Source organism: Coenobita brevimanus, chromosome 50 (assembly GCF_032717465.1).
Source record: "Coenobita brevimanus isolate Jiangsu-jjx chromosome 50, ASM3271746v2, whole genome shotgun sequence".
In the NCBI taxonomy this organism is placed as follows: domain Eukaryota; kingdom Metazoa; phylum Arthropoda; class Malacostraca; order Decapoda; family Coenobitidae; genus Coenobita; species Coenobita brevimanus.
This window is the reverse complement of record NC_137003.1, coordinates 38,077,168-38,104,816: the sequence shown is the minus strand read 5'-3', so window position 1 is coordinate 38,104,816 and position 27,649 is coordinate 38,077,168. Positions and strand designations below refer to the sequence as shown.

General features: G+C 43.5%; 1 protein-coding gene across 1 annotated transcript; it reads right to left on the bottom strand.

Moving 5' to 3' along the window:
- Positions 1 to 569: 569 nt before the first annotated feature.
- On the bottom strand, positions 570 to 26,969 carry LOC145399629 (adrenodoxin-like protein 1, mitochondrial). The gene is made up of 5 exons (XM_080272170.1): positions 26,843 to 26,969; positions 12,725 to 12,776; positions 7,888 to 7,994; positions 6,743 to 6,883; positions 570 to 1,779 (listed from the first exon to the last, which is right to left on the bottom strand). The coding sequence occupies exons 1-5, from the start codon at positions 26,955 to 26,957 to the stop codon at positions 1,676 to 1,678; spliced, it is 519 nt and encodes a 172-aa protein (XP_080128296.1). The 5' UTR covers positions 26,958 to 26,969; the 3' UTR covers positions 570 to 1,675.
- Positions 26,970 to 27,649: the final 680 nt, after the last annotated feature.

Here is a 27,649-nt window from a genome sequence, read left to right as displayed (position 1 = left end):
CTAAAATGGCCTAAAAGTGGTACAGCTAACAGGTGATGCGCATGGCAGAACACAACAGAAATACAACTTCGGTACCAACCGCAAGCGAGGGTGGGGGATATGTTCTACCGCCAGCTTCAGTCTCAGGTTCCCACTATGACAGATCAGTTGAAGTCCCAGAAGTGCCTGGGACAGTTCTGTTTGCTTTATGATACACATATTCCTCTCCTTACATAAATTTAGAGATATGTAAAAACTAACTTCAAAGATAAAAATATATAAATATATATTCTACCTACTTAAAATGTACACTGTCCTACTTCGTCAGACAGGCACAAGGCTGCGTCTGTGTACTTCCTGCCCCTCAGTTTGTTTTGCTAGTCAACATCTGATTATTGTTACAGCAGGAGGTATGTGGTTGTGTTTTTTGTTATACTGACCCTCAGCATGTTTAAAAAAATGGAAGAGTAGTGGTGGTGGTGAGAGCAGCCACAAAAAATTACACATTATAATGATGGAAATGAAAGTGAACCTCATTAAGAGAGTGGAAAGAGGAGAGAGAAAGAGAGTGATGTTGCATGTGTATTTGGTCTGACAGCTTACATAAGTGCTGCAGGAACCAATTAATTATGTAACTTGAGGAGTACAGTACTTATAATGGTATACCTCTCCTTAACTTTGTGGTAGACTGAGGTAGTCTTCTGATTATCACAGTTGTGTGTATCAGTGAAAAGCAGCTTAAGCCACTCTTCCTTAAATGCCAACAACATCTGGCTATTAGAGTGATACAGAATGCTACTTAAGACTAAACTCACATGATGTCCATTTAAAAATTTTTTCATTAGTACAGCACTGTGCATATGTCAGAGTGCAGAACATCATAGAACTGAGATACTACGTCGGCAAAAGTGCGCAATTGTACTGCATTCAGATCTGGAAATAACTTTCACCAAACAGAAAATTAGTTCTGTTACAGTAAAAGAAATGATACTATCTGACTTTCAAAACATTAACAATTTCTTATTAAAAAGATGAGCAGTACCCAAATATTTGTACAGATAAAATGAAGCAAGACTGAAAGGCCAAGGCCAATCAAAGACACTACATGTATAATGGAAAAGTTATACATGTAGTAAAACAACTAACTCTAAGCCCTAGGCCACACTGTCTGGGATACATGGCGTCTGGCAATGAATGAATGAATGAAAAAATCTTCAAATCAAGTAGGGTTAATCCAGTTCTTTCAATAACAGTAACAGCCAATCCCAAATTACCCCATGTAAGGTGCAGGGGCCCAGAGTTTGGGTAGATAAATGGCTTACTGCTCTGGTGACATCCTATGACTGAAAAAACTCCAGCCAGCTCTTACACACAGTAACTGAAATTCACTATGGCTGGTGCTTTATGACACTACAGTATATCATTTCATTCTGTTTCATTTGTCAAGGCTCCAGCATGATTGCAAACAATTATAATACCTAGCGAAATCAAACTGATGATTTAAAGAATTACACATGTTTAAGTCAGTTATCATTCTGCTATAATGCAACATTTTCCCCACAAATAACTTACCATCTTAAGTTGGATAAATTTCACCAGCCCATTCAACACCATTAATCATTCAGTATTTTTTGTGGCAGTTGGCTACACATACATTCCTTTCCAACACTGCTCCCCCCCAGAGTGTGCTCTAATGCTAATGAGGCTTCGGCACGTGGCCATCAACGTAGAAGTTGCGTGTTGCCTGTGGTAGTGTAAGGGTCATACCATCCATCTCCTTGGACAAAACTATCTGGCACCCTGAAATATAAGAATATGGTAATTACAAAATTCTGATGTGAATGATCTAGCACTCAGCTGGGCAATAATGCATAATAATGAAATACAGTCCAGTCACCTACAACACACGATTTCTGTCCCAACCATGCATCGTACTGTGATCTGTGTAATATACAATACGTAGAAATCTCATGTGAATAATTAATTCTTTCCCAACTTCAATGTCAAAGCTCCCCTCTTATCCCACAGCCAACATCATCTCCTCCTCCTCCAGTTACCAAAGTGCTACCAAAAACTACTGCTAGATGCTAGAATGCCAATGTTTGGCCTACAACCTCATCATCATCATCTTTGTTTTTCGTCTTTCTGTTCCCACATTCAAACTGGGGTTGGACATGTGATGGCTTTTCTCCACTGCTTCCTATCCTGGATTAAATCTTCTCCAATACCCAATCTTTCCATATCTTGCATCACAACACTTTTCCAGATCTTCTTAGGTCTTTCTGGCAGTCGATGTCCCACCACCTCCAGTTTCTCAGCTATTCTCACAAAGCCCCCTTCCTCACTCCTCCTCATGTGACCAAACCATCTAAGCCGCCCCTGCCTCAAGATGATATTAAGATCCTTCATCCTGCATCTTCTGGCTACCTCCTCACTCAAAACTCAGTCCTCCCATCTCATTCCCACCATGTACCTTAACATTCTAAAACCAGTACTCCTCAGAAGTTTCATTAGTCTATCTGTCAAAGCCCATGTTTCACCACCTTATATCAATACTGGTCTAATGCAGGCCTCATATATTTTCCTTCTGTGTCTCAGTGGTATGTGTTTGTTGACCAGCAGGCCAGCTATTTCCTCCCACGTTAACCATGCTGATGCCACTCTTGTTGTAACTGATCTCTCCACCCCAGCTTCACAGTCAAATACATCTCCTAGACTGCAAAACTGCTGTACTTCCTGTAGTGTGCCCCCATTCACCTCTAGCTCATCCTCTCCTTCATCTCCCTCTGCCTCTCTTCCTATGCAGGCTGGGCAGCAGAAATTTTGCACTCTCAATTTCTGCAGACCTGAACACCTTCTATGGCACCACTTATAACACTGTGCACAACACTGAGTTCACTCCTACTCCTCTGCCACAGCATCCACATGGCCATTTTCCTGACTGAATTCTTTCTACTGGTTTCTTACCTGTTACCATTACCTTTGTCTTATCTACATTCATTTTCATTCCGCTCTTCTCCATTCCATTTTTCCATCTATTAAACATTTCCACTACTTCTTCCTTAGTCTCCGCTGTCAGCACTAGGTCATCAGCATACAGCAATTCCCATGGGCCTTCCCCCCTACATTCCCGTGTTGCCTCCTCCATGATTATGTTGAACAGCAATGGACTGAGTGCTGAACCTTGATGTACCCCAACTCCTATTCTGAAATTTCCTGACATTCCTGCTATTGTCTTGACTTTTGACCTTGTATCAATATAGAGAGACATGACAGCTGCAATGAGCCTCTCAGGCACATTCTGTCTTCTCAAGGCCCACTCTATAACTCTCCTTGGTACTCTATCAAAAGCTTTTTCCAGGTCAACAAACACATGGTACAGGGATTTCCCTTCTGTTGAAACTTTTCCTGCAACTGTCTCATGATGAATATTGCATCTATTGTGGATTTACCTGCACAAAATCCAAACTGTCGGTTATCTATCTTCACTATCTGCTTCAGTCTTCCTTCCAGCACCTTTTTGAATATCTTCATTCCATGCTCCTACAACCTGGATACAACCTGGATAAATAAAAAAGTTTCTCTCCTTACATGATAATAGTCTCCCTCCCACCACCATTTGCTGGCCTGCTTGCTCCCCTACCGACTCACACACCCCAAAATCACACTTGGTCTGCATTGATGATTTTTGGCTAGCTCACAGTATCATCCCACAACACAAATGCAGATTTTAATGCATCAATCAAGTTACAAAATTTGAAAAACATATGAATGATGGTCTTATGCAGTACAACCTTTGAGAAATCATGAGCTTGGGAGTCTTCTTTTTTCTTTCTATTACAAAAAAAGACCAGAAACAGTGGTTACTGCCTCCCAGTGACAACACTGTCTTACTGTGCTGCATCCTGGGCCTCAGTTTCTGCTAACAGCAATTCCATCTTCTCCACATATCCCCTGAAGTCTTCAATTGAGATGAACGATGCAATATCATCATCCACATTTATCGAGAGAGTTGTCATCTGCAGGTCAGCAGGTGTAGAATAATAGTTTGTCAAGCTATGCTTGGGTAGCGAGAGAGGCGTGCCTAAGTTTGGATATTTACCTTCTGATGGGAGAGTTCCTCATAAAACTAGTAAGTACCAAGCCAGTATTCATTTCTTCCCTCGGATTTGGTGACATCATTGAACCAAATTGTTTCCCTGAGTGTGCCAGTTGCAGTGAAGATCTGACTTAGTTACTACATTGTTGGCTCAATACAGTAATCCTTTCATTCATCTACTGTCCCTACTGCTGCTGCTGCTGAATGTGCTCCTCCACTTCACAGTGCAAAAGATCCTCCCTCCAGGTCAACTTGCTACATTACCATTCATTATCATGTGGAGGAAAGCTGACGACAGCGGCCAGTAAGGAGATGATTCAGTTAGCTGTCAGCAGTCCTCTCGTGAGAAGGTTCTGTTGCCATGAGGAAGGTGCGGGACACACACACCCTACTACACGAGATGTTAGGAAAGAGAGTTTAGAAGGAGACAAGCGACCCTAGAGAGAGGTCGAGACGGAGATTAGCTTTAGAACAGAGAGAGAGAGAGAGATAGCGAGACAGGGAGGTAGCTACCCAGGACTTATACTATTATACCTGTTTAATATTTCCAAGACAAATAAAAATAGTCCCATACTATTCTTTACCTCTCCCGTCACTACATGACATCTGGTGGGGAAACTACTACAAGATATAAAAGCCGCTCGACCACAAGTCTAAAATATACGCCTCTACAAGCAAATACAAAGTCGCTGCTTTATGATACAAAGTCTATTATGACAATCAATCATAAAACATGTGGTGGAAGCACAGCATGGGGAGGTTGGGGCATGACACTATAACAATATGGGAGCATGTGGTTTCACAAAAAATGGATCAAAAGAGACCCAGTCTCAGGGATAGCACACAATGCGACAATACATGATGCACCAGAAATAGAAGACCAAGGGAGAGGTATGCAGTAAAACCTGATTCCTATATATGATTAACTTTCACTAGGCCCAAATTTTTGCCCTTTTGCAGTTTACTTCACATGGAGCAGTGGTTGAAAAAGATAATACTATGGCTGTGCATCATTTTCACAGGACTCCTTGACTACCACCATACACTAGTGTTTATCTCTTGTTATAGCTTAGCAGTAAAGAAGGAGAGATAGCAATTTCTGGCCAAGTTGAAGTAAACAGGGTACAGTATAGGGCTCTGTATAGCACATACCAAAAAGGGGAACTTGCCATTATAAGAATGCCAAAATTACTGCACATGGCATACATCACAGACTGGCAGCCTGGGAGGGGGGGTTGCTTACTATCAACACAGGCTGGATTTTGTAACCCTGAGTGTCAAACCTTATGAAAAAAGTCAGAACACATGTGATAATTTGAGCAGTTCTGCCAGCAATGATTTGATGTATATGTGCATCATGTATGAAAAAGTGATGCATTACAGGTAAATAGACTGTCGTAACAACCAATTCCATATTACACCTTTATGAGAGTAGAAAGGTCTGAAGCTAGGCACCTTCAGTCCAGTTCACTTAAGGGTAAAAGGAGCTCCGACAAGAACCATAATAGCAGTACCAGACATTACCAAATATTTTGATACAGTACCAAGACACATCCTGATCAAATCCGGATGTTTTGATACAGTACTAAGACACATCCTGATCAAATCCGGATCAATAAAATCTTGAACATGCACACACAAGACAGAGACAAGAAGTGGCTCCTTGCACTTGTTTATAACAGCTCTAACATGCTTGCATGTATCGGCCTTAAGTCACCCAATGGTGGCTCTCCATGCTGCTCAATCTACAGTATCGGCCTTAAGTCACCCAATGGTGGCTCTCCATGCTGCTCAATCTACAGTAACCCCTCTATGCCGGCTCTAGTAAAATAACTCCAGGTTTACATAGGATGCATTGACATCACTATGGTTCACCTCCTACAGGTCCCATGTCCTTGTGGATGTTTGCTTGCCTAACACACACATAAGGATATTGTCGAATCGTTTATAAAGGCTCCAACATGCTTCTGTGTGTTGGCCTTGGTCACCTACTGGCAGCTATCCATGCTGCTCAATCTCTGGTTGCCTCACTATTCAGACCCTTATCCCTGAGGTCCTGATCTATGACATCCCAGGTTATTTTGAAAGTTTGTCCGTGCTGCGAGAGGAAGGTGAACCAGATGAGTGTTGTTAAGTGTATTCTGATTTGTTGGCACAGAGGATTGTTTGTGAATTGTACCTGTATTTTCTGTTGTTACTGAAGCAGAGAACAATGATTACCACTTCACCATCTGGGTAAGTGCATTAGTATCTCTTATGGAAAGGCAGTTTCTTTGAGATGAATGTGTTGTACAGGTTCATAGAGGGGGGGCTGTGTTGGCTGTGTTCTTGTTTATATGTTGAATTTACTGTAATAGTGTATGGTATGTACTGAATACCAATATACAGTATTAGTGTTGTAGACTGAGATGATTTTGGCATGCAGAGAGGATGAAGGATGACAACTGGGTGCAGAGGGTGACAGGTGTGAATGTTAAGGACAGGGTTGTGAGAGACACTGAAACAGCCTTGCGATGAGGTCACAGCATGACCTCAGGGTTAGGTAACTGAACAGAGAGGCTCCTAGATATTAAGCAGTGTGAAAAGCCATCATTAGCTGACCAAGGCTGATGCATGTAAGCATGTTGGAGTCTTTATAAATGAAGCAAACACTGCACTGCTTACCTAATCTGGAGTTGTCCTTGAGGAAAACAGCCAGGTCAAGCATGTCTTCCTCTTCCTCAACAGGCTCTGGCAGCAAGTCACAATGTTCCTCATTAACATACACATGGCATGTGCTACATGCCAATGATGCCTCACATGCTCCTGATTCATGACAACAAAATACCAGAAATCAATATCAAATTACATTTATAATAAAAATACATACAATTTCAACATATTCAAACAGGAAAGCTGTCAGAGTGCTGTAATTAGCTATACCATGATTCACGTCACTGTACATTATTGTACTTGCATGGTATACTACAGTAACATGCCAGTGTGGAATGTACAGGAAATTCTACATAACTAACTTTTCAAAAGGTTTGATACAGTTCTCATACGTACTGCATTACCACACCGTACACTGAACAGTTTACTGTACCTGAAACTATCTATCTATCTATTGTCAGACGCCTCAATCCCGTTTGGGGTGACCACAAACAAATCGCCTCTACGTCACCCTGTCCCCTGCCATTTCACTGCCCTGCTCCCAACTCACACCCCCCTCTCTCATATACCTCTCCACCCCATCCCTCCATCTCATCCTCGGCCTCCCCCTCCCTCTTCCCCCCTCCACCTCACTCACAAACACTCTCTTTGTCAGTCTCTCACCCTCCATCCTCTCCACATGGCCAAACCACCTCAGTGTGTTCCTCATAACGCTTCCTGTCACATCCACATCCACACCACAACGCTCCTTTATATCCTCATTCGTCAGCCTGTCTCTCAATGTGACTCCACAGGCTCCTCTTAAATAACTCATTTCCACTGCTTTCACTCTTGACTTGCGTCCTTCCAACAACGTCCAAGCTTCACTTCCATACGTTCGAGTTAGTATCACAATACTGTCATGTAGTAACTTTTTCACTTCCATGTTCACTTCCCTGTTTCTTATCACTGCTTTCAAAGAACCAGCAACCTTTCTTCCCTGCTGTACCCTTTCAAGCACTTCACCCTCCAAACCTCCATCCTTACTCATCACACTACCCAAGTACTTATATGTACTCACATTTTCCAATTCCTCACCATTCAAATGCTCTCTTCTTTATGATATATCGTACACAGTACAATACTTCTCCACAGATAAAAAACTTGCATCTACATACCTTCTAGGTCAATTTCGTAACGATGTGCAAGGTAAAGTACGTTGTCCCCAATCTTCCCCCTCACTGGCGTCGTCTTACCATTTCGATCAATAAATGTTATGTTAACCCTAGAAAGAGGTAAATTCATAACATAAATGTTTCATCCAAAGATTCTTATAAATTTTCTACATGATAAGCACCTTAATTCAATTAATCATTATTGTATCTACTGGTATCTGTTTTATCTACAGTATTTTAAGATGACTTGCTTTCTCTCAGTACAGTACACACTACTGAACTTGATGTTGTGCTACTATCAAGTAATTCTGCACTAAGCATCAAGCCAAAGAAAATGAGTGGTAAGCATGTAACCTAATGGAAACTTAGTGACCTTGTGGGTCAAGGCACTCCAACCAGATGTGGTCCATAAGGGCATACATTTAAGGAAGGGTTGGAGTTTATTGCCTAGTAACAATAATAAGGGTCAGGCATCTGATTATTCTCGCCTTACATATTCTACTCCTGGCCCTCACACTCCTGGTGATGGAATACTGGAATAGATATATAACAGACAGAGAGATTTTGACGGTTGTGCAAACATGCTAGGATGCTGTGTGAGGTCAAACAAAGGATAGCTTAAAACTGCTTTTCCTTTTAAAGGCTCCAACATGCTTGCATGTGTCAGCCTTGGTCACCTAATGGTAGCTCTTCATGCTGTTCGATCACTAGCAGCCTCTTTATTCAGTCCCTTATTCACGAGGACAAGCTCAAAGACTTCATCCCGGATCTTTTTAGGTCTACCTTTGGCAACCCTACCCCTAACATTAACACTTCTCACTTTCTGCACCCAGCTATCATCCCCTATCCTCTCCACATGCCCAAACCACCTCATTTTACTTCTGCTCATCACAACACCAATACACTCTAGTCCCATCCTACCTCTTCACTCTTCTGTCATATACCTAGCCCCCCTAGGCCTTGCACTCAAGGACATAGTGCACATCCACCTAATCACTGCTATTTCTGAACATCTGAGTCCGCATATATCCCCTTACTTTACTGCCCACATCTCACTACCATGCAACATTACACTCATAACACATGCCACATACAAAGATCCTTTAGTACAGAAGAAGAGCCCTCTCAGTGTCAGGACAGGCAATAGGTCCCTGAACTATTTCCAACCACTCCTCATTCTAGCCACAGAGCTAGCTCCAGCCTCACCTCCAGCACTTAACATGTCTCCCAGATAAAAATAACTCTTCCACACATTCAAGAGACTCACCAGCAAGATCAATCCTTTCACGCCTGACAATCTTTGCTCTCCCCAACACACTGCACGCATGAAATCAGCATTATCTCACAGTCCAACTCCAATACCACTACATCTCTTTTGCACCTACTTATCACAAACATTGCACAAGATGGAATTTCTTCCCACACCCTTGTGGCAAATCGCACATGGCCATTCTCTCTCTTTTTTCTCAGTACTGCCACCAACTCAAGACACCATCACTTTTGTTTTATCTGCATTTACTCTTAACCCTAAGACTTACCAATGACAAACTGGGTCGTCACGTATTTGTCAACCTCCGACACCAGTATGACGACTTTGCCCATCATCCGATGTAATCTCTACAGAAATATTTAGGGAGTCGTCATTTTTGTTGGATGACGGGCAAAAGTGGGCAGAGCTAAACCTGCCACAGCTGATGCGTGCATGCTCACTTGGTTTGCTTGGCTCAATGTGGTGTGAGGTTCCTCACAGGTGGGCTGTACACCTCTTGACCTCCCGCCAAACACTTATGTTCCTTTTTCTCACGTATATATGTGGCATTATTATTTAAGAAAATACTGTACAACAAATAATGCATTATTGGAAAGGAAATTTATTCTGCTATGTACTGAAGCAAAAAATATTATTACTTCTTTAAGTTTTTTTTTTTTTGGTGAATATTTTTTTAAAGGACAGTGTAAAACTTTAGCATGTCAGCTAACTTCTACTCACTTTTTTTTTGCATTTTATTTTGTATATACTGTCTTTTTGGACAATGTATGACAGAGCAAAACTCTTCATCTTCAAATGAGACCAAAGTGGACTTTCTATGATGAATAGTAACTTTCCTACAGGCATCAGAAGTAAAATGTCTCTACGCGACTGTTCTGAAAGCTCTCAAGCGAGAGTTACGCACACAGCCAGAATTTACGCTCCTCTCTTCAAGGGATAGGGTTAAGCCCTTGTGACCCATACCATCTCATTGTTTCCTAAGCCTTTCCTCTGCTTCCTTTTCATTTTCTGCAATCAACACCAAATCTTCAGCATACAACATCTCCCAAGGAAGTCCATTTTTGAAGCCAGTTGAGAAAGCTTCAAGTATGATGATAATCAATAAGGGGCTCAAGACTGACCCATGATGTACACAACATTCACGGAAAACTCATCACTCAAATCTCCATTCACCCTTAACTGCATGGAGCACCCACATACATAGCCATAACCACCCCAACCAGCCACTCTTCAATCCCATGCTTTCTCATTGCCTACTTCACTACCTCTCTAGGGACTGTCAAAGGACTTTTACAAATCAACAAAAACAAAGTACAGATCCTTTTTCTTGCCTATACAGTATATTTTTCCCAAAGCTGTTGAATAATGAATATGGCATCAGTGGTTCCTCTGCCTGGCATAAACCCAAACTGCATCTCATCAATGTTCACTCTTTCTCTACTCATCCCTTCCAGGACTCTCTCCATTACCTTCATTATTTGGTCCATAGCTTTATGCCTCTATAATTTCCTCTTGCCAAGGCATCATCCTTCTCCTTGTACACATTTACAATTACACTCTTCAGCCAATCATCTGGGACAACGCACTCATATACAATCGTATTTATCAAGTCAGTGACTAACCCCACTCCTGCATCTCCTGAGGCTTTCAACATTTCAGCGGTTAACCTAGACACACCTGCTGCCTTCCCCACCAGCATCCTGCCATGCTCACAGTAGCAGCATCAATCAAAGGCCAAGGGCCAAACACTGGATCTGCTGACTCCAAATCTTCCCTGTCCCAGCCAAACTCTTCATTCAACAATCGGTTACAATGCTCTCTCCAGGCGTCTTTAATATCTCCACTTTTCACCACTACCTTTCCATCATCATTCTTCACACACTGCCCACCTATGATATCCCTGTTTTCCCTCTTCAATTCATTTACCATCTTAAATATCATATTCTTCCTTTCCCCACTATTCAGGTTATCAAGAAAGTCTCTGAGACTCAGACTTTGCCCTGTAAACCTCTTTTTCTTGTCCCAAGCTTGGCACCCAAGTATTCCTCTGTTAACACCCTTTTTCCATTCCCGGAAAAGCATTATTTTCTCATTAACTGCAACTTCTACACCCTCATCCCACCACAAAGTTACTTTACATCTTGGGGGGGCCCCTTGTCCATCCACACAATGAATCAGTAACTCTCAGGAAGTTTTTCTTGAGAGCTATGTACTGTTCATTAACACTTCTGTCAATGACTCCCTGTTCAGTCACCATTCTATTCATCTTGCTATTGAAAGCATCCCATACTGCTAGGTTTTTCATCTTCCATACTTTCCTCCTTGATGCACAGGTCCCCTCTTTCATCACCTGCTCCTTAAGCACCACATAACACAGCAATAACGTGTGTTACTGCACACACTCCTCACTCCCTATAACTTTAACATCCCTCACTAACCTCTTATCAGCCCTCCTGACCAGGAAATAGTCTATCTGGCTGCCCAGACTAATATGTAATCAACCTACTTTCTCCTTTCCTAAAATGTGTGTTGCACACAATCATCTTCATTGCCTCCCCAAACTCAAGGACTCTAGTATTCTTTCCCCTTCCTCATTTCTTGTACCACAGGCAAATCCTCCATGTGCTCCTTCATATCCTTGAGCTGCTTCACCTACATGACCATTCAAGTCACCTCCCAAAACTAAATTTCATCATCCCCCATACCACTTACTTCACGTATTAAGTCATCCCAGAATCTATCCTTCTCTACTTCATGCAAGCCTGCCTGGGGAGCATATGCCTATAAAGCCTAAATGAAAACATTTACCCACCGAACAAAATTTTCACTGCTATTAATCTTTCGCTCACTCTCATTACATTCATGACATATTCCACCCATTTCTCCTTAACCAACACACCCACAGCACCATACTCATCTGCTCTAACATGCCAAAAAAGTATTTACTGTATAGAGGACCCTCCTTATTCAAGGCTGTGATATTTGCATATTAATAATACATCACACAATCCACATGTTTAAGGCATACTTTGTGATAATGTAATAGCTTGTGCTGTTAAATAATATCAAATTACACTTCAAACATGTAGATTCTAAAGTCTAAATATGTTTGGGGACACTGCAAAGGGTTATAAGGCAATCATATAACTCGGTTAAAACTGCAGCAGTCACTTTTGGGGAGAGAAATTTATCTGCTGCTTTTTGCCATTTCAAGGGGATGTTTGTAACATAGCCCCTATGAACATGGCATGGACCACTGAAATGATCTTGGCAGTATTCTGAAAGGAAAAATGGTTAGCTCCAGGGTGAAATTGAATCTGTGAGAAAGTCTGCTGCTTCAGACCTTCTCATATGGGAGTAAAATTTGGCAGTGAGTGACAACCTTTAAGGTTAAGGGCTGCAGAATTTACCTTGTTTTAACCTGACAGTTCGCAAAACAATTTCTTTACATGCTGTACTGGACAGTTTATTGTGGCAAGAATCACTGTTACCTGTATAACTGACAAATCAGATCAGCCTACAAGCCCTACCAGCTACACAGGATATGAGAGAGCTCAAAGTCTTACTTACACTTCTTCTTCAGATTTAGGATCTTGCCATTCATAATCTCCATGCTGCAATCCTGGAGGCAAAAATTACATAATTAGTATATTGTCTACACATCAAAAGTTTCCCTCTTTTTATATACAGCAGAGCCCCAAGTTCAGCGACATCATCATTCGAGGTTTCATGGTTAGGAGTGGCCTACAAATATTGTATTCCCAAACACCAGGTTTCGCACGAAGACCCCTCCGTTCGCGGCGGGGAAAATGTAAAACCTGCTCAAGGATGAGGAGTTCTGTGAGTTTGTGCAGGAGCAGCAGACAGAAGAGATGCAGCACAGGATGGATGCGTTGTGTGGAGAGGCAGAGGCAGCAGAGGTAGAGGAGGGTGGAGGTGCCAGAGGTGGCGGGGTGCAGTAGCCTCACCACCTGCCTCAGAAATTACACCCCCATCCCTTCCATTATGCACCTCACTCCAGCCTTCCAAGTGTTTATTTGCCTATTATGTACTTTGTACTGATACTGTACTAGTTTCTTTACATTACATTGCATAAATGGGTTTTAGGGAGAGTTGGCATGGGACCCGGAACCAATTTCCCAAAGGATCAATGCCCCAACTTCAGCAGTTTCATGGTTCACGGTACTTTTCATGAAACAAATTGGGTGCGAAATGCAGAGCTCCATTGTATGATGATGATGATCCAACACAGTATCTGTAAAGTACTAAAAGCTGTCCCAAAGTCCACTGACAATCAATAAGAATAGAGTGAAATTCACAGAAAGCCTCTGCCATTGTGCTTTAGAAAGATATAAGCTTTGAAGTGGAAAGAGCCTAAAATTAACGATAAGAAATCAACAGGAAACAATAACTGTATACCATAATGAGAAAAATATTAATGACTACCAAGGAAGTTGATTAGGTATATCTGCAGCTTATATCAGACCAGTGCTTTGCTTTCTACATAACAATTATCTCCCTTTTAACGTATTTGCAACAGAAAATTAGTTTGAAGATGATGTATGACATGATATACAGTTGCATTCTCTGTCAAAACTGCTGAGATCCAAATGAAGTGAAAACAGACATACCACCACACTTCACTGTCTGACAAAGCTGAATAGTGGGAACAACAAAAAATATCTCTCTAAAACTATGCATCTGCTCAAATATGAATAAGGTACCAGATCTATAAACATCATATAAAATTGTCTAAAGAGGTTGATCACAATCAACGCTTTTGAGATGCTTTCTGTAAATTTCTAGTTTCAGCCCATAACGCATTCCCCCCCCCCCCACTTTTATTGTGTGTTTTATGACTATCTGACCAAACTAGGTGGGCCTTCTCTATGACTTCCATACTGAATGCTTCATTCAGTACTTAGCAAACACAGAAAATGGAAAGGGATTTTTTACCTGCTAACCCTGTCCACAATCACATCCACATTAAAACGACCTCTAACTGAACATACTAACTGAACTTACTTTAATCAAACCTAACAAGCACAACTAGTCTAATCTAACCTAATCTAATCTTAATGTTAATGCAATAGTCGGCAATATAGAAGCTGGAGAATCCTTGCCCCCTTCCATATTCACCAAGTACTAAATGATGTGTTTGCAACAAAACATCAGGGATGACATCCCCCATTCAGTTAATGCAAATAAATACAAATACTGTATATATATATATATATATATATATATATATATATATATATATATATATATACAGTAATCCCTCCACTTTCCGATGTAACAAGAGCCAAAAGCATGTCCGGAAAGTGATCCCATCTGAATAGTGGACCCCAGCCTCCTGGACTTGTACTTATGGACCCTAACCTACCCTGACTCTGAAAAACACCTATACAACTCCCTCTGGACAAGCATAGCATCTATTTAATACCCAAATCACACCAATAAGGGACATAAAAGACTGAAATAAAAGCAAAAGAACCAGAGAATGAGGTTTTAGAGGTGAGTTTATACAATATTAAACATTCTGGGTACTTACAACAAGTCCCTGGCTCCTGGACTGGTACATATGGACCCTACCCTAGCCTAACTCAAGAAAACACCTCCCTACTGCACATGCATAGCACCTAAGACCGTATTCACACCAATAAGGGACATTAAAGAGTGAAATGAGATTTTAGAGGTAAGTATGGAAAATAAAGTACAATATGAAACATTCTGGGTACTTACAACAAGTCCCTGGCCATCTTGATGAATAACCCGCCTCCTCTCAGACTCTGACATTAAAAAGGAGTACCTGAAGCACCTGCAATACACTGTACATGAAGTCTTGCACTGAACTTAGTCATTTGCACTCAGAATTCCATTTTCTTAACACTACGCACTCTAGTCTTACTTGCGCTCCATTGCACCTTAATGAAATAAGTGTTGCACTCTGCACTTTAGTCTTAGCACTCACAATTCTAATTTCTTAACACTACGCACTGTTTTTTTCACTGCACAACACTGTAAATTCTCGTGTGGTCTAGTGCCGAGTGCTTGCTGTTTATTCACTCTCAGAGTCTGAGAGTAGCTGATGCAGGTGGCCTAGAGGTGCATCGCTGGGTTGTGGTGACGGAGTACCCACTGCAGACGACTCTGAAGAGAGGCGCAAACTCATGTCAAGTGGTGACTCCACCGTGCCTGATGTGCTGGGCTGTGGTTTGGAAGATGAGGGCGGCCTGTCTTGGGGAGGCAATGGTGTGGAGCCAGGGCTGGGCACAGCAGGGATCACGGGTCTGAAAAAGCTGTCAATGGTTGATTGACGCAAGGAACGACGATTTTGGCGATTAATGATGCGCTGCCTGAAAGCGCGCACAATCCTCCACAAGTCCCAAGGGTCCCATCTCCCTGTTGCAGTGCGGGTGTTCCAGGTAGTTGAGAATGAAATCTACGTTTTCCCGGAGTGCGCTCAGCATGGGGATGGCTGGAGTAGTGTCACACTGAGAGGAGTCCACATCATCGTCGCTGTCCTCGTCGGAATCCTCAAGCTGGGTACTGACACCTGCAACTGAAGATGCGATCTCAATATAAGACGTGGTCTGATACCCAGGATCGTCCTCATCGTCATCCAACCACTCAAGCACTTCGTCCACATGAACATCGTCGCCATGCGCACGTAGAAGTGCATGGAAATCATCCACGTCAAAACCTAGGAAATCGTGCTCCACATCCGTTCTGAGAAGCAGACGAGACCAACCATTTTCTAGAGTCTTGACAGGGACTTCCCTCCATGCACTGGCCCAGTTGTAGATGGCAGACATGATGTTACAGTGGCGAAGGTTTTCCAAAGTCCACTGGCCTTGAAAGTCCCGTCCCTCACTGCGCTCGTCCTCGTCCTCGAGAACAACCATCACCTCGTCCAAAAACTTCCTTCGGTACAGCCTCTTCGTTGCCACGATCACTCCTTGGTCCATTGGTTGGATGAGAGCAGTCGTATTAGGTGGCAGAAACATGCACCTAATGCGCCCATTCTCAGCCACCCAGTCCTTGTCGCACGGGTAAGCAGGTGCATTGTTGAGAAGGAGGGCCTTTACCTGGTCGCGCAGGATTCCCAGTGTCGTCATCTGGAAATGGATGACCTCCTTGACGAAATGGCAGTGGAACCAGTCTTTGCAGATCTGGGCAGTGAACCATGCCTCCAAAGAATGGTACCAAACAACAGGAAGGACATCCATCACCCCACGAAGACACCGAGGCTGATTTGCACGGCCAACAATAACAGGCTTAAGCCGGTGCATGCCATTAGGATTGGCACAACACAAAGCAGATATCAGTTGCTTGGAGAGCTTGTGGCCAGGTACACGCTTCTCCGTCTCCTCGGCTAGTGTTTGTTGGCAAAGAGCGATAGGATAAACCGGTTTTGTCAGCGCTGTAGACTTGACCGAGAGTGAGGCCCTCCCTGTCGATCAAGCGCTTCACCTTGTGCCGAAACTCCTCTACTCCATCCTCGCTGGCGTCCAAAGCTTCGTCATGGGCCTTACGGTTGGTAAGGCCATGTCGTAACTTGAACGTGAAGAGCCAACCCTTGGATGCCTTGAAGACTGGGGCATCGTGAAGCCTTGTGAACTTCTCAGCAGCAGCCTTCAGCTCCATGCCATGCACCAGCACACCAGCAGCACGTTGCTGTCGATACCAAATCAACGTGGAGCGGTCGACTTCTGCATACCGGGGAGTAAACATCAGCTTCCTCTCCACGTTGCCTTTACTCTTCGACGAGAAGTCAACCGTGTACTGCATGAGTTTGTTGCGGGATCTCTTGATATCAAACAAAGTAGATCAGGCCAGGTTAAATTCACGAAGGATGCGTGAGGTTGACCATCCCGCGTCCGCCTTGTCCAATACAGCATCTCCCTCTTCTTCTTCAGAGTCAAAACCACTCTCTTCCTCTTTTCAGGTGGTGGGGCCATCATCACACACACTAACAAGAGGCAGGAGAGCAGCAGCAGAGCCTGCAGCACGTAGGGCACCACCACAAAAGCGAGCACGTGGGCGGCCATGATCACGAGCATGCACTCACAACGAGACGGGTGGTAAGTGGGGAGGATGCAGGGACGTTCTTGTGGATGGCGGCGGAACTACGCACCAAAACACAGGTGGGCCACACCGCCCTCCGAGTTCAAATTACGGGGGAAAAGAAGTCGGATTTTTAAAATTTTTTTTTGTGATTTTTGGTCCATTTTGGGAATATTGGATCCCAGGACCAAAATATCCAGTAAGTGGGGATGTCCGGAAAGTGGGAGTCTGGATAGTACAGGGATTACTGTATTAAGTATATTTATAGAAAGACGGGGAATCGTCCAGGGTGCAAATTCTCGTTATTGTTGTGACGGTGAACTGACTTGACGGAGAATTGTCCCGAAACCATCAATGGATTAACCTGCATGGTTGCTCGTGCACTTCAGCCAGTCACGGATATCAGCCTGCCTGACAGCCTGTGCCCGTTTCTTGTAGAACTCATTTCGCAAGATATGGAAATTGATCACCTCAGCCCCATTGTAATGATTAATTTGTTCAATGAAATGCACCAGTTTATCAAAGTATACAGAAGTTTCCTTCCATGAAACTTCCACGGCTACACCACTCAGCACTTCAGCGCATTTGGCGCCCAGTTTGAATGTTTAGATGTTGATTTTTTTTTACCGTTAGAGTTTTTGTCAGCCTTCTTCAAAAATCTGGATTACTGGGATTTTCGGATTATCAGTGTTCGGATTAATGGACTTTTACTGTATATATCTACAGTAATCCCTCCAATATCAGATGTAACAGAGACAAAGGCATGTCTGGATAGTGGTCCTGTCTGGATATTGGGCCCCGGCCACCTGGACTTGTACTTATGGACCCTAACTCAGAAAAACACCTATACAACTCCCTCTGGACATGCATTGCACCTATCTAAGACCCAAATCACACCAATAAGGGACATAAAAGACTGAAATAAATGCAAAAGAACCATAAAATGAGGTTTTAGAGGTGAGTTTATACAATATTAAACATTCTGGGTACTTACAAGTCCCTGGCTCCTGTACTGGTTTGAACCGCCAGTTTGCAGTCCACTGTTAATCCTTTGCACTCTAAATTCTAATTTCTTAACACTGCACAACACTGTAAATTCCCGTGTGTTCTAGTGGCGAGGTATTGCAGTTTATTCACTGTTTATTCACAAAAAACGATCACCTGTGGCTTGCATTGCTATAAGCATCTGCTCTCGATCGGAGTTAGGCTGTAACTGTTGATGATGGTGGGGTAACAGAGTTGCCAGATCGCAATGGCCACATTACCAAACTCCTCACTTTTCATTACCATTTTTACCTTTCGTTACCAAATTCGTAAAGCTAGTATCTATTCTTCACTAATTATATACACAAGTGGAAATACAGTACATGTAATCACTCTTCTTATAATTAACAGCATGTTGATTATTATCACGCTATAAAGGCTACCAAATTAATCAGAGAGAGCAAACAATTCACCATCTCCATCCTATGTATCCTCATACATGTGAAAAATCCTTTTGGTATTGTATTATTCTGATAAATTATCAAACAAATTATTCATTACCAAATTGGCCCACATTTGGTAATGAAAAATACCAAATGGCAACACTGACAGGGGAGGGGGGAGAGGGGAGGAAGGAAGGGGTGAAGGGACCATGGTGTAACAGCTGTTCGGTGCCACGCGGCAATTTCAAATTACGGGTGGAAAAAAGTCGGATTTTTTTCCGAATTTTTTGCGATTTTGGCCCATTTTCGGAATATTGGATTGTTTTCGTTTTCGTTTTTAAAGGCTCCAACATGCTTGCATGTGTAGGCCTTGGTCACCTAATGGCGGCTCTCCACGCTGCACGATCCATTGCAGCCTCCCTGTTTAGTCCCTTAACTCTGAGGTCACACTTAATGACCTCGTCCCATGTTTTTCTCAGTTTACCCCTCACAACCCCACCCCCAACATCAACACCTCTCACCCCCCCCCACCCAACTATCATCCCCCACCCTCTCCACATATCCAAACCATCTCAATCCACCTCTGGTCATCACAACACCAACACACAGAAGGCATCCCCCACTACTTGGTTTTTCAGCTTCCATATTCTCCTACTAGGTACATAAGTGCTCTTTTTCATCACTTGTTCTTTAAGCACCATATCACAAATCAATAGTTTGTGCTGCTGCACACACTCCTCACTTCCTATAACTTTAACATCCCTCACTAACCTCCTATCAGCCCTCCTAACCAGAAAATAATCTATCTGACTGCTATTTCCCCCAGACTCATACGTAATAAACCTATTGTCTCTTTTCCTAAAATATGTGTTGCACACAATCATGTCCGTTGCCTTCCCAAACTCGAGTATCCTTTCCCCTTCTGCATTCCTTATACCATAAGCACATCCCCCATGCACTCCTTCATAACCTTGTGCTGATTCACCTACATGACCATTTAAGTCCCCTCCCAAAATCACTATCTCATCATCCCACATACCACCCACTACACGTATTAAATAATCCCAAAATCTATCTTTCTCTGCTACATCCAATCCTGCCTGTGGAGCATATGCCGATATAATCGCAGCTATCTTTCTACCCAACAGAATTTTCACTACCAATATCCTATCGCTTACTCTCAAAACATTCATAACATATTCCACCCATTTCTCTGCAACCATCACACCAACACCTCCATATCCGTCTGTCCCCCCCTGCCAAAACAACTTATAGCAACAGTCCTTCCCAACAATCTTTCTGGCTGATCCACCCCTGTACCGGACTTCCTGCAAACATGCCACATCCACCCACCTCCTACTGAATGCCTCAATAACTTCCCCCACTCTTCCCCTCAAACTTCCCACATTCCATGAACCCACCCTCATCCCCTTGGGTGATTTACTCTCCTCAGGCTTGCTTTGAAACTTATTTTGTTTTGTCATCTTCAGTATTAATAAAGGGGGATAGACATAGCACAGGCCCCACTCACTGCACAGTCCCAGGTCCAGGGAATGGATCTGGGACCCCTAGCCCACCAGCTTACCAGTGGCTGTGGTAGTGGCCTCGGGGCACCCTGCCAGGACAGCTGCAGGGACACCCTCCAAGCGCGCCTTGGCACTGCAACTATCACGCCATTATATACCCACTGATAGGGCAGCCTCCCGGGGCGCTACTCCCAGGTTCGGGCCCCTCTCTATTGGGCGGAAGCGGCAGCCTGGGAACCGCAATGCCCTGTACCCTCTAGCACAGGCCCGAGCCCCATCTCGCCCTGCACCCATGATCTATGCCGGCGGAACCCCCGCCACGCCTCCCCCCAAAAGTCCGCCACTAAGTAGCGGGGGCAAAGTTTTCTGGCCGCATGCCCTTGCTGGCGCTAACCCCTGTAACGTAGTGGGATACGTTGTATGAAATGTAAAGTGCATGTGGCTTAGTGATAAATAGTTAGAGGAAATGTTTGGGACAGTATGCTGGTCTACTCACCATGTTACTGTCACACTGAAAAGGTCAGCAAAGGGGGATGGTTAGATAGCTAGTGAAACAGGAGCTCCAGCTCTCCCTATCACCAGCATTCCCATTCCCCTCGGGAGTACTACCCTGTTCGGCCCGTGCTACGGCCTCCTCCTACAGGGAGCTCTTGCCTCTCCTGACATTGAGAGGACTCTCCCTACGTGCTAAGGGGTCTTTGTATGCAGCATGAGTTAGGAGTGTAATGCTGTGTGGTAGTGAGACCTGGGCAGTGAAGGAGGAAGATATTCGCCAGCTCAGACGTACAGAAATGACAATGATTAGGTGGATGTGCAGTGCGTCCCAGCATCCAAGGCCTGGAGGGGCTGGGTTTACGATGGAGGAGTTGAGAGGTGGGATTGGATCCCGGGACGAAAATGTCCGGTTATTGGGGATGTCCGGGAATTTGGCGTCCGGATATTACAGGGATTACTGAGTAATCCCTGTACTTTCCAGACGCCCACTTTCCGGACATCCCCACTTACCGGATGTTGTAGGCCTGGACCTTTGGAACCCAAAAATGGCCAAAAAAAGAAAAAAATCCCAAAAAATCCTAATCTTTTCCCACCCGTAATTTGAAATTGCCGCGCAGCGCCGAACAGCTGTTACACCACTGACCTTCACCCCTTCCTTCCTCCCCCTTCCCCTCTCCCCTGTCAAGGTTGCCATTTGGTATTTTTCATTACCAAATGTGGGCCAATTTGGTCATGAAATATTTGTTTGGTAATGAATCAGAGTAATGCATTACCAAAAGGATTTTTCACATGTATGAGGATACACAGGATGGAGATGGTGGAGTGTTTGCTCTCTCTGATTAATCTGCTAACGTACATAGCATGAAAATAATCAACATGCTGTTAATTATAAGAAGCGTGATTACATGTATTTCCACTTGTATATATAATTAGTGAAGAATAAATGCTAGCTTTACGAATTTGGTAATGAAGAGTTAAATTTGGTAACGAAAATTGAGGAGTTTGGTAATGTGGCCATCGCGATCTGGCAACTCTGTTTCCCCCTCACCAACACCCAAACAGTTATTGCCTAACTTCGATCGCGAGTGGTAGCTTATCATAATGGAAGCCACACGTGCTCAATTTTTTTGTGAATAAACTGCAATACCTCGCCGCTAGACAACACGGGAAATTACAGTGTTGTGCAGTGTTGAGAAATCAGAATTTAGAGTGCAAAGGATTAACTGTGGAGTGCATACCTGGCGGCTGAAATTGGCCTTATGCAATTAACAATGTGCTGTGTTAAACAGTAGTAGTAGTAGTAGTAGTTGTTCCCTAGGCAGTCTGGCCGAACAGCCCCGAGTCCCTTAGGAAGGTCATGGCCGAGACCGGGCTTTCCCACAGAGCTCTCAAAGAGTGTATGTTGTGTTGTTGGCATAGGTGATTGTGTGCATTGCAGTCTTCCATAATGTGCTTAATAGTATGGGGTGCTGTGTTGCATCCTGGACAGGCATCAGTGACGGAGTCATCCAGCCTCTTCTGGTAGCTTAAGAGGGCTGGGTGGTGCCCACATCTCAGCCTGGCCAGGTGGACCCTGTCCTCACGAGGAAGATAGGATTTAGAAGGGTGGATGTCAGGAGGCCGTGCATGCAGCTGTGTGTTGTCTTTAAGTGACTGAAGGGAGCGGCGAGTGATCTGTGTGTGGATATGCTTCTGGAAGCTGGTCTGAGGTGGGTGAGGGGAGAGATGACAGTATTTGTGTATGGTATCGTGTGCTGGGTGTTGTTTTGATGTTCCTTGGTGTAGGTGGATGTGCTGCCATGTAATGTAGTGGATGTTGTGGGTTTGTGGAGGCTGCAGTAAGAAACTGGGTGCCTCTTATGTCTAGGTGATCCTTGACTTTGAGGACTTTGGTTTCTCGATGTAGGTGGTATGTGGGTGTAGTAGCTGTGCAGCCCATGATTATTTTTAGGGCCTTGTTCTGTATGCTCTGTAGAGTGTTGTAGTGTGTTTTGGTGAGGTTAGAAGCACAGGTAGGGCTTGCATAATTCATCACTGAACGTATGTATTGTTTGTATACTGTGGTGGTGGTTTCTTTCTTGTGTCCGAATGTTGTATGGGCAAGTGACCTCAAAGCATTAAGTCTTGGTGTTATTTTATTTTTAATGTCTGTGATGTGTTGTTTAAATGACATTGATGTATTGTATGTTACACCAAGGATTTTGTGTGTGTGTGTGTGGTACGGGAGTGTCGTTTATGGTGAGGTGTGGGATGCGACTGTGTTCTGCTGTCCAGTTTGTGAGAAGGGTCACTGTACTGTAGATTTGGCTGGGGCTATTATGAGCCTGTTTGTGGTGAACCATTCGTGTAGTGTGTTGAGGTAAGACTGAATGATGTGTGCAGCTGTGTTTGCGTTTTGGTGCGTACATGTAAGTGTTATATCATCTGCATTGGAAGCTATGTGTATCTGTGGTGTGTGGGGTGTGGGTATATTGTGCATGTATGGGTTAAAGAGTGTAGGGGACAAAACAGATCCTTGGGGGATGCCGTTTGTGAAGTTTCTGATGTTAGAAGACTGACCGGCAAATGTTACGTGTGCACATCTGCCTGCTAAGTAGTTTGCCAGCCATCTTTTTGTGTTATTGTGCATGTTTGTGTTGAGTATTTTGTTTGTGAGGCTGTGGAGGGGGATGGCATCAAAAGCTTTGCTAATGTCTAGTGTGATTAGGAGTGTTCTGTGTGGTGGCCTAGCTGAATTCATGCCATCGAAAACTCTCTGTGTCAGGTCTGTAAGAAGGGTGTTTGTGGAGTGTAGTGGCCTAAAGCCATGTTGTGACTGGGCTAGGGGAATGTGAGGTGTGACTAGTTGTAGTACCAGTCATCCAGTGACTTTAGAGGGGGTGCAGAGGAGTGTGATGGGGCAATGTGAGGAGGGTAACGTGGGGTCTTTGTTGGGTTTAGGGATAGTGATGATATTGCCATGCTTCCAGATGTTGGGTATTATGTTGTGTGGGTAGCTGTAGTTTGATATGTTGGTGAGTGCTTGTATGCCTTGTGGTCCTAGGTGTTTAAGGTGAATGTTGCTTATGTTGTCTGGTCCACAGGCAGATGAGTGCTTGAGGTTGTTAATGATGTGCTTTGTCTGGTTGTAGGTGAAAGATGCGTAGTCTGGGTTTGTGGGGAACTGTCTCTTATGTCGGATGATACGTCGGTCTTCGGGATGGGGGTTTAGATGGCTGACTTGTGAAATGTGATTGATGAGAGTGTTTGCTTGTTGTTTGTTTGAGGGTATGGTGTCTGTTGTTGTGATGGCAGTGTGTGATTGTGTGGTGTTGCTGTTGGAAAGTGTGATGCTGTTTAGTGTTTTGTAGAGTTTGTTGATGTTTGTTTTGTGGTCAAGTGTTTGGAGGTAATTTTTCCAGTTTAGTGTTTGCTGTTCTGATATTTTATTCTTTATTTGAGTGTTGAGTTCTTGTATTTGTTGTACGGTGTCTTGTGTATGGGGTGTTGGGGAGTGTCGCAATGTGTCCCGTTGTCTGATGAGGCCTTGATTTTCTGGCGTGAAGTTGGGTTTGTGTCTCTCTCTCTTGCTTCTAGGGATGTGTCTTTTGTCTGCGTTTTGTATAAATGTACTGAAAGTGTGTACAGCGATGTTGATGTTTGTGATGGGTGTACTGTTTAGTGTTTTGAAATGTTCTGTTTCAGTGTGTGGTTGATGGGTTTGCTTGACCAGGTAGTGTTAAATAACAGGAACAGGTGTTGTATGATGTACTGTAGTGGCCTTTTACACTGGCTTTCAAAGTTAGGTTATATACAAATGGTGACCAGGGGAGAAGTCCATTATCAGGACGGCGCCATTACCCAGACATGCCTTTGGCCCTATCATGTTGGATAAATGAGGGATTACTGTAATTATGTAAATAATTTAGGAAAGGTAATCACTGTTAAGTTTTAATTATCTGTCGTCACAATATCTGGCCCAATGCACTATCTGGCCCTGCTGGCTCGGCTCTATTAGAGCAATAACCAGTACCGAAATGGGACATAACCGGTGGTTCTATGCGATATCCAGCACTGAGGTGTATCTGCTGGCTTGTAAGCAGTAGCCAACCAACACTGTATTACTGTACTGTATCACTGTTTTGTTGTGTTTTATGCTTAATTTTCATCTTTTACTCATGGGAAAGTTTTTAGGATAGAGATTCAAGATGGACAGTGACGCAATATCCAGCTCAATGTCAAATATTGCACCCATGAGGGGTACTGTAAAATACAAGTATCCTGCATTTTGCTTTAACTGGTGTAGGACTTGGCTGAAATATGCCAGATAACTGAGAGTTTACTGTATTATCATTTAGCTACACAGGTGCAAACATACTTACATGCATCAGGTTTGGTCACCTAATGGCCTGTCTCCATGTAGCTTGATCTCTGGCTGCCACTCTACTCAGTCCTTTTTCCCAGATGTCACACTCTAGCGGGGCAGGGCCTCTTGCAGTCCAGCCCCCATACCCCCGACATTCACACTTTTCACTTTCCACACCCAACTGTCATCCTCCAATCCCTCAACAAGCCCAAACCATATTAGTCTACCCCTCCTCATCACAACACCAATACACTCCTCCCTCATCCTTCCTCTCAACACTTCAGTTATAAACCTAGCCTCCCCAGGCCTTGCATTCAAAGACACACTACTGTACTGTTCATATCCATCTAATCCATGGAAATAATATATGTTACTAAGTCAATAAGGGTAGATTATTTACTACGTTGGTGGCATGCTGCCAGGGTCAACAGGTCAATCTGACCACCAAACCAGGTCGATTCAGCCCTCAAACTCACTGGTCTCTGTCATTCTGGTTGGGTTAGTTTAATTTAGGCTAGGTTAAGAGATTGGCATTTAGCACAAGCCACAAAGCAATTTCAGCAAAGAAGTTGTGCTCATAATGCTTTTTTGTTACTCATTCAATTTTGATAGTCTTCTATTGGAAATCAATCATTTTCCAGTTATGATACCTGCTTTCCCAAGGGTGGTGGTGGGAAAACACATGATTTTTAATAAAATTCTGTTGAAAAATCAAACAAATGGCATTTTTTTTAATTAGAAAAGTGGTTTCACTGCTGAAATATGAAGTTTTCCAGCATTAATGACTGGATGTTCTATGAGCCTTTAACTTATCAAAATCCCATTCAACCTAACCTAGACCTATGCAGTCAAACAAACAACCTCATCCTAAGCACGTACAGAAGCCTAACTCGGGGTGCAAAGTCCCTCCAAATGTACATATTTCACCTCATCCCTGAGAAACTGTAAAGACGCCTCCACATCCACATAAAACCTCCTTGTTGTTTGGAGATGGTTCAAGGAACATGTGTAACATGACAGTCAGGCTGTACTGATTTTGCAATCCTCACTATATTCTGGTGTCAAGAGATGGAGCACTACAATTGGCTGCATATTCAAAGATGGATGCTAACTGAGTGCCAAGTTCTGAGGAAGGCTGCTACAGGGACAGCAGGTGGATGTGAAGGGCAGCAGCAAGAGGCAAGCACATGCAAACAGAACATTAAACAATAGGAGTTGTAGAAGAAAACTGTTCCTAAATGCTGTGGTATAAATAAACAGAATTTCACAGTGCACGAAATCCATGTGGCTTCATCTAAATAACATCCTGTGGTTTGGTTACATTAGCTTAGGCTAGGCTAGGTTTGATTAAGCTTGTTACCTGAGATGAAACAATTGGTGATGGACTGATCTTGGGACTGAACTGACCTGAATGAACAACAACGCAAATGGCCATTAGTCACTGTGTAAAACTAACTAGGGTCCATGATTCATGGCTTCAAAATTATGCATTTCAGCAACTTCTAAAGCTGATCACTATGTTCATTAGGCTATAGTTTACTAACCAATAGCACAACTATATATGCATGGGAAGACTTGTAGATTTTCACTGACACTACCATCCTCACTTTGTGACTAATATTGCTGTGTGAAACTGTTCTGAATTTTTCATGCTACAAATCAAACTACATAACATTGATTATATAGTACAGTATCATCCATGTGCATGATTAGCTCTACGTATGCTGATGGTAAATTGACGGCTATGCAGTCCATGCCACAACGCAGTCATTTATCCAGCAGCCTACGGTAGCTACTTGAAAAACAAGGATTATCTAATACTGACTTGGAGTAGTTATGAAACATCTTCTCGTTGTTTTCTTTTGAAGTGTATGTATTACTTTGTAGTTTCTGCTGTGCTGTGAAACTCGTGTGGCATTCCGTAGAACACAGAAACCCATACGAAAACCTGCCGCCCTGAACATTGATGATTCAATCCTTGCAGTTGACGATTTGGGCACAATCGTCCCGTTACACATGTCGGCCCGTGCTCTTTAAGTTCAATAAATTACTGTACAATGCTTTGATTGGAATTGGCAAAGCTTTGTTGATATGGGTTTGGACTGCAATCTGCGAAGAAATAAACTCAGATACTAATGTAAATACGTCACAGACATGTGACGAAGTGAACTTGCTGAAGAATGATGATTACGTTCTTGAATCCGCATGACTGCAACTGGAGAGAGCCACACACACACACACACACACACATACTGTATATATATATATACATATGAAATGCGTGGCTTACAAAATAGTACCCCCGAAAACAAGGTGAGAGAAGAACAGCATAGTGCCCCCGGAAACGCACAGACACCCCCACCCGGACCCCACGGAGTAGCCGCATCCACACTAGGGGATCCCATGCGACAACGGCATAAGGCATCCCGGGCCCTGCGCCCTTATAACACCCAACCGTCGCACCGCCACCCTAGCAGGAGGAGGACACTACCTTCGGGGAGTGGGATTGCCGGACCAGCCCGGGGTGGAGCTGATATCTCAGTTCCTGACAGCGACCCTCTGGAGACGGCCTACTGCCGCTCCTGCCTTTGTCAGTCGGCCAAGCGTCACACTGAAGGTGCTTCCCTCGAGA

Bases quoted from the DNA above. Each gene is read 5' to 3' on its own strand.
- LOC145399629 (XM_080272170.1), bottom strand. From the start codon at position 26,957: ATGGGTTTCTGTGTTCTACGGAATGCCACACGAGTTTCACAGCACAGC. The intron at 12,777-26,842 runs GTCAGTATTAGA...TTTTGCCTCCAG, and splicing joins ATGTTTCATAACTACTCCAA to GATTGCAGCATGGAGATTAT. The intron at 7,995-12,724 runs GTAAGTAAGACT...ACCTCTTTCTAG, and splicing joins CCTAAATCTGAAGAAGAAGT to GGTTAACATAACATTTATTG.